This window comes from Microplitis mediator, chromosome 3 (genome assembly GCF_029852145.1).
Source record: "Microplitis mediator isolate UGA2020A chromosome 3, iyMicMedi2.1, whole genome shotgun sequence".
Classification (NCBI taxonomy): Eukaryota; Metazoa; Arthropoda; class Insecta; order Hymenoptera; family Braconidae; genus Microplitis; species Microplitis mediator.
In genome coordinates, this window is record NC_079971.1 from 25302408 (window position 1) to 25318035 (window position 15628).

Below are 15628 nucleotides of genomic sequence, written 5' to 3' on the forward strand. Positions count from 1 at the left end.
ATTTTAAACCCAAGTTTAAATGCAAATTACATTTTTAAATTAATCATCAAAATAAAAATTAATTAACGGGATTTATTTATTGGATCCTGTGGTAATTAATTTTTATTTTACACAAAATATATAAGTTCCGTGATTGGTGGACAATTGATATTAATTTCGTCAGATAAATTTTTAAACCGGTATCGATATCTCGATACATTCGATAGATTACGGAGATAAAAATAATTAACGCGTTAGCTGATAAGTATTTAAAAAATACAGTGATGGGCATACTTAAGTACATTTGAATTTTAAGTACTAATTAAGTAATAAATACTTTGATATATAATAATTTTTTTTTTATAGTGTAAAAATATGCAAGTAATTAGTATTTTTAACAAGTACTAAATACGACATACCGAAGTACTTAGTATTTTATTTATTATCTAATTACAAATACTTTTAATTTTTCCTACTACTAAATACAATAGTATTTAGTATTTTATTTTTAAACTAAATAAGAATACTTTTGTACTCATAGAACGGTTCAAGTACTAAGTACATTTGTACTGAGATTAAAAGTTGCATTTAAGTACTAGATCATTGGTATTTCTAACAAAAAATAATTAAAAACTCCCAGAGTATTTTTTAGATTGACTATAGAAGTTGAGCCAATAATAAATTAAATCGATTAAACCTTTTAACTCTACAAGAACTTTTTATTTAAAATTTTATGTCAATAGAAAAAAGTTTTTTTTTTTTTTAAGAACCCGTAAAGAAATGATGTTATAAAATTTGATATAATCATTTTTGCTCGGGTATATAAAAATGATTGATTAGATTACTGGTTGAAGCTGAAACATAAACTGTAAGCGTGCACTTATTTGAACTAAACAGTATAAATTTGACAATAATATATTAATATCATCTAATGAATAAATTTAACTATTAAAATCTTAGGAGTGCAATAGTATATTCAAAAATGATAATTTTAAGTCTCAATCGTCGTATGTAAAGTTCTGGTAGTGATAGAATAAGTATTAAAATGTTTTTTTTAATAGATACTGTGACAATTATAAGTTGTAATTACAATTATGCTTAGTACTTATATCAAATTTAAGTAAAAAGTACTGCAACAAGTACAATGTATTTAGTATAGATAAATCGTAAAAAATACTAAGTTACAAACTATTTAGTACTTTGTCTGTTTCTGAGGATAAGTATTTTTTATACACGTACCAATAATTCATTTGGGTTTCAAGTCAAATTTTACTTAAATACTCAGTATTTATTAAATCCTATTTTGCCCATCCCTGAAAAAATATAATAAAACAAATGTTTTTATTAATTAGAGAGTTCGATTAACTTTTGTAATAATTAAGTGTTAATTAACGTACGGGGATTCTAGTGTGGATCTAAAATAATAATAATAATAAGAAAAGATTTTAAGCGAGAGCCAGGTAGGTCCTTCTTATATTTATTAACCGTGTGACGTCGGGTGGTAATTTATTAGCACCAAGGCGATTACCCAGACTAGTTTTTAATGTCTTCACGGATTTAAAATTGCCGTGTCTATTATATGAGATTCATTTTTAAATTTTACTCACACTGACACACGTGATTTTAAAAAAATATAATAATAAAATAAAAGTGTAGGAATGAATTATCAAGAGATAATCCACCGGAGAATAAGCGAAAGGCGGAAATGGAAGAATTGTAAATAAGATTAGAGACATAAAATCTTATTTTTAAAAATCTTATTATTGTTATTTGATATTTAATCTTAATTATAATTATTTTATTAGTTGGGTTTACGATTTATTTAATCGGAGCCTCGATTTCCGATGAATAGAATCTATTGTCAGTTGAAATGATCCACTCGGAATTCAAGTCATGCATTGAATTGATAAAAAAAGTATTGAAGAAAATAAAGAATAAGAAATTAAAGTAAAAAAAAATATGTGAGCAACACCTCGTCCCAGTCGGGCAACAAAAGAGTCGATTGTCTGCAATTTGCGAGCCGATTGTTCGCACCTCCGAGTCCGAGCGCGAATGGATACCAGCAGTGGAAAAATAAAAATAATAATAATAATAAATGTTGTAACGAGATGTTACATGGAAACACGGGGGAGTTACAAGGCGGGTACTAAAAAAGTAAAAAAATAAATAAATTTTTCTAGTTCCGTGGGTATAAAGTTGGAGACGCAAATGCTCGAGTGTATTTTTATGCGCATTAGCATATATTAGTGTATTCGGACGCGGTATTCTACGAATACAGCTCACAGGCGTCGGTCGTTAATCAAGGATTTAACACCATGGAGAATATAACACCCGATCTAGGGACCGCGACATACAATGGGTTGGAGAACCGGATCCGAGGATTAAATCAACGAAGCTCCAGAACCGCTCGGTTCTTGCTCGAGACTCAACTCTTTGGTTCTTATTATTATTCTACGAAATACCCAAAACAACTATATATATGTATGTATATATATTATGGGATCCAATGTGTGTAGGATCCACGGTACGGCCGAGACTGGCGCATATAACACTTGTTACGGCTGATCGCCCGCGCGGCTCAAGGCGTCGCAGATGGAGATGAGATCAACAGTTTCAAGAGTATAAGTATGAGTATATATATGAAGAAAAAAATAATGAGGTATATATCGTGTAAAGAAGCAAACAAAACTCAAGTACCGATGCTATATGGACATATATGTATACAAGATCGAACATTGAGGATCACGCGAATGTTAAATAAGAAGAGAGGGAGAGATGAATACTAAATCCGAGGCTCCATTGGCATCTCCAGCTTCACTTGTATGTGTATTGTATTGAGAAGAGACTAAGAGGCACGAAATCTTGGATCTATTCGACGCGCATTGGAACTCTCGTGTTTGGTTGGATTTCGTGGGATGAGGATGGGGATGGGAATGAGGTGGAAATATATTTCATTCCCCATACCAACTCGACCGAGACAGCGGTACCGGGGCTATAACAAAAGGCCCAAATGTAAGAACGAGTGGGCCCTAACGCGCTCCTGCCTTTCGGCTGAACCGTCAACCCAATCAGTGACGTACTCACTTATTTTATCCACTGCGCTTGTATTCATTTTCAAATCGAAATTGGGGATTAATCAAAACTGACCCAATGATTTTTGGCGGTAAAATTTAATTTTAAAATGTCGTATTCAAAAATAATTGTGGTCTGGGTACAATTTTGTTTAATTTAAATTACAGGTTTATTTTTTTTAATACTAGAGGGATTAGACCAGCAGTAGCTAAATTTCGATGCTCAATTAGTTGGTGGTCAGGGGACAGATAAGCGGCGACTTGTTTTCCTCCTACGCTACTTGAGCTCGCGTTGGCCTTATTTTTACCTCACTCTTTTCTCACTAAGATAAAAACTTTCTCTCTTATTAACTCGCTAGGTCTTTGTCTGGTTCCAAAGTCTCGGTTTAGTTCGATTCTTACGTGCCCAGTCCAAGAGTCAAGATGTTTGAGAGGTAGAAGCAGAGGTAGAGGTAGAGGTAGAGGTAAAGAGTATAGAGTAGAGGCGACGATCTGCCTCACCCAATTCACACCTGACCAACCCGATAAAAACATGCCTCGAGATAACTCACGTTCTACTCAGCGGCAATACAACATGAGACAAGTTTTCACTATCTTAACAGGTAGCACCGCGAATTTATTTTATTTATTCATGTTTAACTATAAACACTACATGGTTTTTAATTTTTTATGATAAAATTTACATAATTTAAACAACATGTCCGTTAATATGAATTATTTTTTTGTTCTATAGAGAGATTCGTTTGAATTGTCAACAATTTTTTGGATCTGCACTAAAATTGCGCTGCGTACGGAGAAATTATTGTTGTTTGAAATGCTATGGTGTCATAGTAAAGCCGGATGTTGGCCACCTGACGGACATTGAACTAAACGCATGCAAAAATTACCGCACCGTAGTAAAATTTACAGTAATTTGGGACATAATCCTTGGAAATTTTACTATAGCCGAAGTAATTTTTCCATGTGTTTGTTTCAACTTCCGTCAGGTGGCCAACATGCCGCCGTTACTATGACACCTTAGCATTTCAAACAACAATAATTTTTCCGTGGAGGTGGTAGTAGCCCTGGTGGAAATTTTTCGGAGTTTTCTCTGAAAAAGTCTTTAGAACTGAGTTTTTCAGAGAAAATTTCCACCAGGCAGAAAATATCACTTGAAATTACCAAGAGCAAACTTTAATATGTATAAGAAGTATTTTGTAGTTCATGGCGCCCAAGTTTGTAACTTTCCTTAATAAATCCGAATTACGGTAAATTACCGCAATTTACCGAAGTTCGCCGTAACTTCCCGTAAAATACGGCATTTTTACGGAAAATTTACCCCACGATACAGTAATTTACGACATTTTACTGCGAACTACAGTAAAAATACGGAAATTTTCCATCATCTGCCGAATTTTTACCCTATGCACCGTATTCTTTCTATTTTTACAGTATAATACTCAATTTTACGGTAATATACCACAGGTTCGCCACAATTTTACGGTAAATTACCGCTCCTTTACCAAAAATTTGCGGTAAAAATGCCCAATTTTACCGCAAAATATCGTAATTCTTCCAAATACTGTAAATTACGGTAATTACTGTAATTCGGATCCATCAATTCTTTGCTAGCTGACGTAAAAATACATGGAAAAATTACTACGGACAATTTTGTCCTTGATAAAAATAATAAATCAATCAATTAATTAATTTATGTAATGAACAACGCGCATTTATAAAAATAATTATAAGAATATTGTAAAGTCGTATGTGAAATTTCGTAATCTTTAGCTTCGATAGTCTTAGGGACTAGAGCTGCGGCTCTAGGATGAAATAAAAATATCTATCTATCTATTTAATTATATAATATAATACCACGATATTATTATATTTATATTTAATTTATCTGTCTCTGTTGTTCCGTGGTCGACCTTTTCTCAGTGATTAGTCGGTGGACTCTCCATTGGATAATCAATCACAATTGTGTCTATTTAGACATTGCCTCGAAGCTTATTGTGCACCCGTTATTCAATTCAGCGGCTATTAAAGTTCAACATATGGGCATTCATCAGTTGATCTTACTCTGTAAAATTATAATTATACTTTTTTCATTTAATTTTGTTATCTCCTGTTTAGTTGGAGCCCAAAAAATTTAAATAAACCGTCAAACAGCAGCTCCCGAAACAAAATATACGAGTTAATAACAAAGCAATTGGGGACATCAGTAATTTATTTGGGCACGTAAAGGATCAATTGGCGGTTTAAAATACTCGAGACGAGAGTAGTGGCGATGATGATGATGATGATGGTGCTGATGGTATAAATTCGGCAATCTAGTCCCTAAATGACTGTGTTCCGTCTGGTGAAGACTGTCCGTGAGTTATGTAGGCGTGTAAGTCCAAGTGGATGAGAGGAAACGTCAGCCCGTTTTTATTACATCAGAACCCAGCATCCTGGGCACAGGGACCAGGGACCAGGTCTTCGGGCTTAGGACGAGTGGTACAGCCCTGGGATATGTCCATGTCCAGCATGATATTGTAGTCGAGGGGAAAAGATGTTAGCGAAAATAAAGTAAATAAAAAGTGTGGAGCCGAGTGTAGACCGTAGATGTATAAAGAAGAAAGAAGATGAGTGAATAGAGGTGGGTTCAGACGGTGCTGGGCATAACAAAGATCCATCGGGACCGGTTTGCTGTCCGGGCCCTCTTTTTTACATTCTCCATAGAAGCCCCGTGGAGACGCGGGTGTGAAAACCGACACCCACCCACTTGTTATTTTGTCAAACACGAGGCTCTCAAAATTATAGGAATCATCGGTGAGCTTGACGAGTAGAGAAAGACTCGACGAGTAAAGATACATCAAAATTACCCGCTATTCAATGGCTTTCTTTAACTCTTGTACTCGAAAAAAACACAATAATAATAATTATTATCCTGATAATAATAATATAGACTATTCGGCGATGCTGTTAAAGCTTTATAACCGTCAATTAAATCTTGTGGACAGTACACCAGATAATAAATGCTACTGCTAACTTTTTTATTTAGACGATTATTTATTTACACTGTTCTTATTTTTTTTTAGAGGAATTTTTTTAATTTTTGAATTTGAATTTTATTTAAATAAAATTTATTTTCACTTACATTAAAAAAAAGTTTTTTAAAACTACCAAAGTTTTTAAATAAATAAAATTTTTAATGACAAGTGATTTATTTTATTTTTATAACGAAATATATAAAAAATTGTTTGTTACTTTTTTTTATCAAATTAAAAATTTTATTTTTATAATTTTTAAAGTACCTGTGGTATTTTATATATATATATTTTTTTTGGAGGGAATTTTATAAATTTTTGAATTTGAATTTTATTTAAATATAATTAATTTTCACTTACATTAAAAAAATTTTTTTTTAAAACTACCAGTTTTTAAATAAATAAAATTTTTAATGACAAGTGATTTATTTTATTTTTATAACGAAATATATGAAAAATTGTTTGTTACTTTTTTTTATCAAATTAAAAATTTTATTTTTATAATTTTTAAAGTACCTGTGGTATTTTATATATATATATATTTTTTGGAGGGAATTTTTTAAATTTTTGAATTTGAATTTTATTTAAATAAAATTTATTTTCACTTACATTAAAAAAAAAATTTTTTTTAAAACTACCAAAGTTTTTAAATAAATAAAATTTTTAATGACAAGTGATTTATTTTATTTTTATAACGAAATAGATAAAAAATTGTTTACTATTTTTTTTAGATTTATTTTTATAATTTAATGGCTTTTATTTTTAAAGTACCTGTGATATTTTATATATATAAAAAAATGATAACTTAAAAATTGTCGTGGCTGCTTCATGAGTGCAACAATTTCTCTTTATTTTCGTCGCTGATTACTCATTACATATTTTTGTAAGTTTTATATTTACTGCAAATAAATTTATAAAAAATATTTCGTTTGTTGCAAAAATAAAAATGATTTATATAAAATTATTATTTCTGATAATTGTGATGAGTTTTGTAAGAACTTCAATAATACAAAAGCAAGAAACGTTTTGGCCTGAAGAACCAAAATATTCTCAAGTACTGATGTGCAAATTATATGGAGATGTATGTATTGTTTAAAAATAATAAAATATATTCAATTTAATATAAATTATTTTATATTTCAGTGCCAGAAAGACAGCGACTGCTGTTCAAAAAAATGTATACATTTTCCTCATTACAATGGAGACATTTTATCAAACTGCGAATAAATTAAAATCACTTATAGTTCAAATTTCTGCGCAACAATTTTTGTTTTTTAAAAACAAAAAGTAAAAATGTCAATAAATTCTTTAAATAAAAAATTTAAAAAAACTTAAACTTGAAATATTTTTTCTATCAGTTAAATTACAAAATTCAATTTTATACCCAATAGCTATTTTTATTATTCTACCAAATTAATTATCGTTATTATCAGAATAGAATAAAATGATAAGATAAATTATATTTAGACATTTCTTAGGCTCTAGTTACTCGTAGTCATGAACTAGTGATTAATTAAAAAAAGTCGATTATTATACCAATAAAAAAATGTTCAAAATTTACTTATTACTATTTTTTGTTGCAATTATTCAAGTAATTGTAATAAAAAGTCACTTGTCTAATTGCGGAGTATCCTGTACTTCAGAAAATGAATTTCCGAGTGTATATTGGTGCAAAACAAATGGCATTGTAAGTAGAAATATATATTTTTTTTATAAGTTTTTATAACAATAATAAAAATGTCTGCTTAATTATTTTGAACTTTCAGTGCAGAAGTGGCGACGAATGTTGTTCCAAAGAATGTACAGTTCAGAAACTTGACAGAGGCCATCCGATATTAATGTGCACTCCAAAATTTGATTAATATTTTTTAAAATTTAAATTATTTAATAAAAAAAAATATATAAACTGTTACGAGTTCAAAGTCTTAGGAATAAATTTTTTCAATACCAGATATAAATATTAGGGTGGGTTGAAAAAAAACTTTTTTTTTGTTTTTCTTAGCATGGGGGTAGAATTTGTACCTTAGTTCCAACGAAAAAAATTTTTTTTTGTCCAAAATCGTGGAAAACATCTAATAATTGTCGAATGTGATTTTTTTTTACTTCACTTTCATTTTAATTCAAAAGAAAATGCTTTTTATTTTTGGATTTTTTACTTAAATTACAAAAATAATAGGAAAAAATTTTTTTCAACTTCTGACTTTCAATTAGCTTTCAAGGGGACACCCTACAGATTCTAGAACACCATGTAATTTATTTCGTTGGGACTACCCCGTTTGATCAATTATTTATTTTAAAAACGAGTGGGCCACCTCAAAATGTTGAGTAAAAAAATTTTTTTTTTCTTGAAAAATTTTTTTTTTTTATAAGGTACAAATTCTACCCCCATGCTAAGAAAAACAAAAAAAAACAGTTTTTTTTCAACCCACCCTAATAAATATATATATAAATATATTCAGGTGGTCTTATTTTGGGTATTTTTTTCACAATAGTCCTAAATCGAAATATTATTTTTAAAAAAAAAGCTACGGCTTTTTATTCAAAAATTATTTGGAGCGAAATTTTAAAAAAATGATTTTTTTGTGTTTTTCAATTTGAAAAAGTTCAAACGCCCACAACTTTTGAACGAACCGACCGGTTTGGCTCAAAAAAACGTATGTTAAGTTTCATTCCAATCCGTTTGGAATTGTAGACACAATTTTTTGAAAATTTCGCCATGAGGACAAATGCATTAGCCAAATTTATATAAGAAATATATCAAGTTTAATATAAATTATTTTGTAGTTCAGTGCGAGAGAAACTTCATCTGTTCAAAAAAATTTCATCGTTTTCATCATTACAGTGGAGTCGTTTTATTAAATTGCGTAAAAATTAAAATTATGAATTTTAGATGAAATTTCTGCGCGATTGTTTTTTTATAACGAAAAATAAAAATGTCGATGAATTTTAAAAACTAAAACTTCAAATTTCTTTCTAATCACTTGAATTACAAAAATATATTTGGTTTCAATTTTAGACCCAATAATTATTTCTGTATCTGTAAGAAATTAACGAGTGTTTTTACCAGACTGATAAAACTTTTATTTCGACTTTTTTTTTAGACTCTAGTAACTCATACTCATGAACTAACGAGTAATAAAAAAGTCTATTGTTGGACCAATAAAAAAATGTTTAAAATTTACTTATTACTGTTTTTTTTTGCAATTATTCAAGTAAATGTAATAAAAAGTCACTTGTCTAATTGCGAAGGAAAATCTTGTTCTTTAGAAAATGAATATCCGAGTGTGTATTGGTGCAAAATGAATGGCGTTGTAAGCATAAATATAAATTTTTTTTTTTTTAACAAGCTTTTATAAAAATGTCTGCTTAATTATTTGAAACTTAATTTCAGTGTATAAGTGACGACGACTGTTGTTCAAAAATATGTTTAGATCAAATAATGACGAAAGGACTTCCGATATCAGTATGCGCTGTAAAAATGGATTAATATTTTTTTTTAAATTTAAATTATTTAATAAAAAAAAAATTATAAATTGTTTTGAGTACGAAGTCTCGGAAATAAATTTTTTCGATACCAGATATAAATATATTTGTAGTTCAGTGGGAGAGATATTACATCTGTTCAAAAAAATTTCATCGTTTTCATCATTACAGTGGAGCCGTTTTATTAAAATTCCGTAAAAATTAAAATTATGAATTTTAGATGAAATTTCTGCGCGATAATTTTTTTTTTTTTTTTATAACGAAAAATAAAAATGTCGATTGATTTTAAAAACTAAAATTTCAAATTTTTTTCCAATTAGTTAGATTATTTGTAAGAAATTAACGAGTGTTTTATCAGAATGATAAAAAAATTTGATTCCGACTTGTTTTTTAGACTCTAGTAACTCATACTCATGAACTAACGAGTAATAAAAAAAGTATATTGTTGTAGCAATAAAAAAAATGTTTAAAATTTACTTACTACTGTTTTTCGTTGCAACTATTCAAATAAATTTAATAAAAAGTGGCTTGCCTAATTGCTATGGAGTATTTTGTACTTCAGAAAATAAATCTCAGAGTGTATATTGGTGCAAACTTCATGGCGTTGTACGTATAAATATGAATTTTTTTTTTTTTTTTCTAATAAGTTCTTATAAAAACAATAATAAAAATGTCTGCTTAATTATTTGAAAATTTCAGTGCATAAGTGACGACGACTGTTGTTCAAAAATTTGTTTAGATCAAATAGTTACGAAAGGACTTTCGGTATCAATATGCGCTGAAATAATGGATGAATAATTTTTCTTTATAATTTAAATTATTTAATAAAAAAAAAATTATAAATTTTTTTGAGTCCGAAGTCTTGGGAATAAATTTTTTCAATACCAGATATATATTTATATGTATGGATGAATGTATGAGCAAAAGGGATGAGAGTATAATTTAAAAAGCAATCGAAGGTGAATCGAATTGCGAATAAAATTTCTTGAAGCTGAACGAGACTCGGGTTAACCGCAGCCATCACTCGGGACGAAAGATTGCACGTGCAGCATCACCGTTGAATTTAACAACCCAAGACTTGACTTAACTTTTCTCCATAACGAAAAAAAATAAAAAATAATAAAAAGGGTTAGACGGAGAAACGTTCAAGTTACAAAGACTAAAACCAAAAGGATAAACAAAAAGGCGCGAAAGTATTTCTCTTGTACCGTGACCATGAAACCGTACTCTGGCATCCGCTGTCTCTTTTTGTCCCCAAAGATCCGACGCATTCGCAATTTTATTTACTATTGGCCGTTTTTTTTGACACCAACATTCGTTTTAGAACCAAAAATCCGAGACAAAAGAATCCGCGGTTTTTTTTACTCGTATTTTCATGTACCGGTTAAAGAACAGTCTTGTTCTCTTGGACCAGCATTCTCAGCTTTTATTTTTTTTATTTTACACTCGTGTTGAATTCGTTTCTACGGCTGTAACTTGCGACATTTTAAACTTATTGTTTACTGTTTTAATGATAACGTATCGTACTTGTTTTTTTTTTATGTAAACCAATACTTGATGTATTTATAAATTTATAAATCATGTAACATATATTTTATTGTCAAGATATCAAGTTAATTCATGATAATAAATCTTATATGATTAAAGTTTAATAAATAGATTAACCATTTAAATAAGAGCCCTATTGAAAAATTCCATGAATTTTTTACATAGGGATCTATAGAAATCTATGGATTTACGTGCGGATCCATGGGGATCAATATAGGAAAGTTCGGATTTTTATAGGGATCCGTGTAGGAAATTATGGGTACCGAGATTCCCATATAAGAAATTCGTAGGGAAAACTATGGATGTCTGGATCCCTATAAAAAAAGTCCATATGAGAATATGGGGATTTGGATTTCTATGTGAAAATTTAATATACATGGAAAATCATAAGAATATAAACTAGGTTCCCATATAGATTTTCTATGGCTTAGATTCCCATGGGAAATCATTGTAACAATCGGTATAGAAATCAAAACTAGGTTTCAATTTGGATTTCTGCGTAGTGTGGATTCCCATGGAAATCCATTCAAGAATTTTTATAGGAATCTATGGTGAATGTCTATAGGAAACTAGATGGAAATCCATCCAAAAACGCCATGTAGAAATTTGTATAAGAATCTCAACTAGTTTCCCATATGTATTTTTGCATGGTTTCGATTTCTATAGAAAATCAACGTAGGAATCTATGCTGGATTCCCATAGGAAACTATATGAAAATCCATCCGAAAAAGCCATATGGGAATCTACACTCGATTCCCATAGAAAATTATTGTAACAATCCAGAGAAATCTAAACACAGTTCCCTATTAAATTTTTGCATGGTATAAATTCCCATGGAAATCCACCTAAGAATCTCTATAGGAAACCATATGAAAATCCATCCGAAAAAGTCATGTGGAAATTTGTATAAGAATCTAAACTAGTTTCCCATATGGATTTTTGCATGGTTTCGATTTCCATAGAAAATCAACGTAGGAATCTATGCTGGATTCCCATAGGAAACTGTATGGAAATCCATCTGAAAAAGCCATGTGGAAATCTACACTAGATTCCCATATGGATTTTTGCATGATTTTGGATTCCCATAGAAAATTATTGCAACAATCCAGAGAAATCCAAACACAGTTCCCTATTAAATTTTTGCATGGTATAAATTCCCATGGAAATTCACCTAAGAATCTCTATAGGAAACCATATGAAAATCCATCCGAAAACGTCATGTGGAAATCTACACTAGATTCCCATATGGTTTTTTGCATGATTTTGGATTCCCATAGAAAATTATTGCAACAATCCAGATAATTCTAAACGCAGTTCCCTATTAAATTTTTCCATGGTATAAATTCCCATGGAAATTCACCTAAGAATCTCTATAGGAAACCATATGAAAATCCATCCGAAAACGTCATGTGGAAATCTACACTAGATTCCCATATGGTTTTTTGCATGATTTTGGATTCCCATAGAAAATTATTGCAACAATCCAGATAATTCTAAACGCAGTTCCCTATTAAATTTTTCCATGGTATAAATTCCCATGGAAATTCACCTAAGAATCTCTATAGGAAACCATATGAAAATCCATCCGAAAACGTCATGTGGAAATTAAAACTGTATTAATGTGGGAATCTTGGGTGAATTTCCACGTGGATTTATTTTATAGGGAGTGTAGACTCAACAGCGACAGCAACAGGAACAGTAACAGTTAATATTTATTAGCAAGACCACCAGCTCGATACAATCCCATAGTTGCATTCTCAGGTGACTCGGAAACTTTTACGAGAACAACTAGTGTAGTATGCGGCAAAGCCTTTCATTTCTCTTCTCTTGCTCTCGTATTATATCCAACCATTTACTCGCTCCCATATATATAGTATGTATGAGTACAAATGTATGTACGGTATCGGTGGCACGCTACAAGAATGGAGGCTCAACAAATAAGGCACTTGTTAAGACCCACTCGAGTTACACTGGGTTTGGTAGTCCAAGTTGTCTTGGCTCTTGCACGACCGCCTTTACCATACACGGAATATCTTTTACCCTTTATATTATTAATCTTTAGACAGTAAATGCTTATACGGCAGAAGTTACCGAGGGAATAAATGCTTTTTTGGAGTTGTCAAGTTTCAAGTTTCCCGGCATTTCTTGTTTAGAACAGAGTTATTTTATTAATTGTATCCGCCAAAGAAAATGCGTTAATTAAAAGTCACTTCAGGTAGCGGATTAAAAAAATTACTTTATAAGGGTATAAGGTCATAATACCTTTTATGTAACTATTTTTTAAATTACTAATTAAGTTAGTAAAAATATATTTTACTTTTTAATTTTAAATTAAAGGTCACCTGGTACAGCCGCGATAAAAATGCAGTTTCAAAAATTTAAATTATTTAATTTTCTTTATTTTAAATATAATTAGTACTGAGTTTCTAGGTAATTATTGACATTAATGATAAAAATTAATTACTTAGTATTGGATTGATTTCTAATCAACGCGCTCCGCATGCCGCTGAATTTGAATTTAAATAAAATTCGCGGTATGTAAATTAGTAATTAAAAATTTTTAAAAAGCCCGCGTTATTTTAAAAGCAGATTTTTTTTATATTCTAGGTGATTAGAGATTTTTATTTCAGTGACATAAAATTTGAATTTTTCAGTAAAAAAATTACTAAATTTCGAGTTTTATAATCTAGGAAAATTTTGGTAAAATTTAAAAATAAAAAAATTGTCTGGTAAACGTCACAATTAATAGATAAATTTTTTAATTTTAAATATAATTGGTACTGAGTTTCTAGGTAATTATTTAAATTAATGACTTTGTATTGAATTGATTTATAATATAAGTACAAAAAAATTTACGCGCTCTGCTACCGCAGAATTTGAATTTAAATAAAATTCGCGGTATGTAAAATAGTGATTATTAAAAATTTTTAAAAAGCCCGCGTTATTTTAAAAGCAAAATTTTTTTATATTCTAGGCTATCATTGGAGATTTTAATTTCAATGACAGAAAATTTAAATTTTTTGGTAAAAAATTACTAAATTTTGAGTTTTATAATCTGAGGAAATTGTTGTAAAATTTAAAAATAAAAAAAAGTTTTCTGGTAAACGTTACAATTAATAAATAAATTGAGAATGTAAAAATTATTTAAGTGAATATTAATTAAAACGTTTACCTCAACACAAGCAATAATTATATTTTTTCAAATTTTATTAATTAATTAAATGAAGACAGTTTACTTTTCGGTCTTTTTAGCTTTCGTGGATGCTTGTTGTGCTCTGATTACTTTAACGACAATTTTCTGTTCCTCAATAAGGAAAGCACGGACGATCCTGTAAAAATAATAATAATGAGTACATGTGTCAAAATTTTGGTGATGAGTGAAAGTAAGCGAGTAATTGATACCTTTCTTTGACACATTTGTGGCACAAGACACCTCCGTAGACACGTTTTACTGTCTTCTTTCGTTTGCACATACGCGAACGTTCCATTGGTCGTGCAGGTTGGATTCCTCTCAACTTGTCATGACACTGACCACATCTTGGAATCTTCTTGGGTTTCTTGAGGTACTGGTAAACAAGTTTACCACCTGGAGTACGCACACTGCAACATTTTATTTTAACTTGAGTAAAAAACTACCAACACTCAGCTTTGACTTCAATGTCCGCTTTTTAAATTTTTTTACACAAGAATTGAAAATTAAATTTCTTCAATAGATTTAATTAATAAATTTAATCAAGTAAAGTAAATAAATTTTTAATTTAAATGTCAAAAACGACACGTGTAATAAACAACATCCGAACATAACCTCAAAGTTTGAACGAATGAATTTTAACTTTCTTTGTGAAAAATTTTAAAATTCAAAAAATTGAAATTTTTATAAATTATAATTCGAATAAATTAAAAAAATTGAAAACTTACATGCGTCGTCTGTTGCTCTGGGTATTGTACGACAATCGTCGTCGTAGAACCAATCGTTGCACCATTTTGGTTCTGAAATAAATAATAAACTAATTGTTAGTTTTAATTATAACTCATTATTCGAAAAAAAAGTTTTATGCACAGAGATTTTATATAACTGATAAGTTTTTTTATTAATATTGAGATTGATATAAACAAATTGGATTTATTTAGTTAAAAAATTGTATTTTAACCCACCTTTAGCGTGGTCCAGATGAGGAAAGGAAGCCGAAAGTTGGTGGTGGCGCACGCGTAAAAACGCGGATGCGCTGCACTCTGTATTTGTAAGAAAAAACGTTGCAGGTAAATTAGGAAATTATTTTATCATAAACTGATTACTTTTGTTGGCAAGTTCATTTTAATTTTAACCGCAGCAGCACTTGTCAGATTTTAGCGTTTTTTGAAATTCCCGCCGTTTTTTACGAATTTCAAATCGTCATCCAATATGGCGATACAGTATTTATACTTAGTTTACATTTCTCGGTATATACTCCTTGGCATATAGCGAGAGCTAAAGCTAGATCATTTCCGAAGGCTCCCTAATTAATAGAATTTTTAACACAAACGATTTTTAATAAA

General features: G+C 29.9%; 1 protein-coding gene across 1 annotated transcript; it reads right to left on the reverse strand.

The window, feature by feature from the left end:
• Positions 1-14281: 14281 nt before the first annotated feature.
• Positions 14282-15326, reverse strand: LOC130666151 (60S ribosomal protein L34-like). Its single transcript, XM_057466941.1, has 4 exons — positions 15248-15326; positions 15011-15082; positions 14495-14692; positions 14282-14421 (listed from the first exon to the last, which is right to left on the reverse strand). The coding sequence occupies exons 2-4, from the start codon at positions 15073-15075 to the stop codon at positions 14325-14327; spliced, it is 360 nt and encodes a 119-aa protein (XP_057322924.1). The 5' UTR covers positions 15076-15082; positions 15248-15326; the 3' UTR covers positions 14282-14324.
• Between the last annotated feature and the right edge of the window lie 302 nt (positions 15327-15628).

Excerpts from the sequence above, each read along its gene's own strand:
- LOC130666151 (XM_057466941.1), bottom strand. The coding sequence starts at position 15,075 with ATGGTGCAACGATTGGTTCTACGACGACGATTGTCGTACAATACCCAG. Across the intron at positions 14,693-15,010 it reads CAGAGCAACAGACGACGCAT|TGTGCGTACTCCAGGTGGTA; the intron begins GTAAGTTTTCAA and ends AAAATGTTGCAG. Across the intron at positions 14,422-14,494 it reads CACAAATGTGTCAAAGAAAG|GATCGTCCGTGCTTTCCTTA; the intron begins GTATCAATTACT and ends TTATTTTTACAG.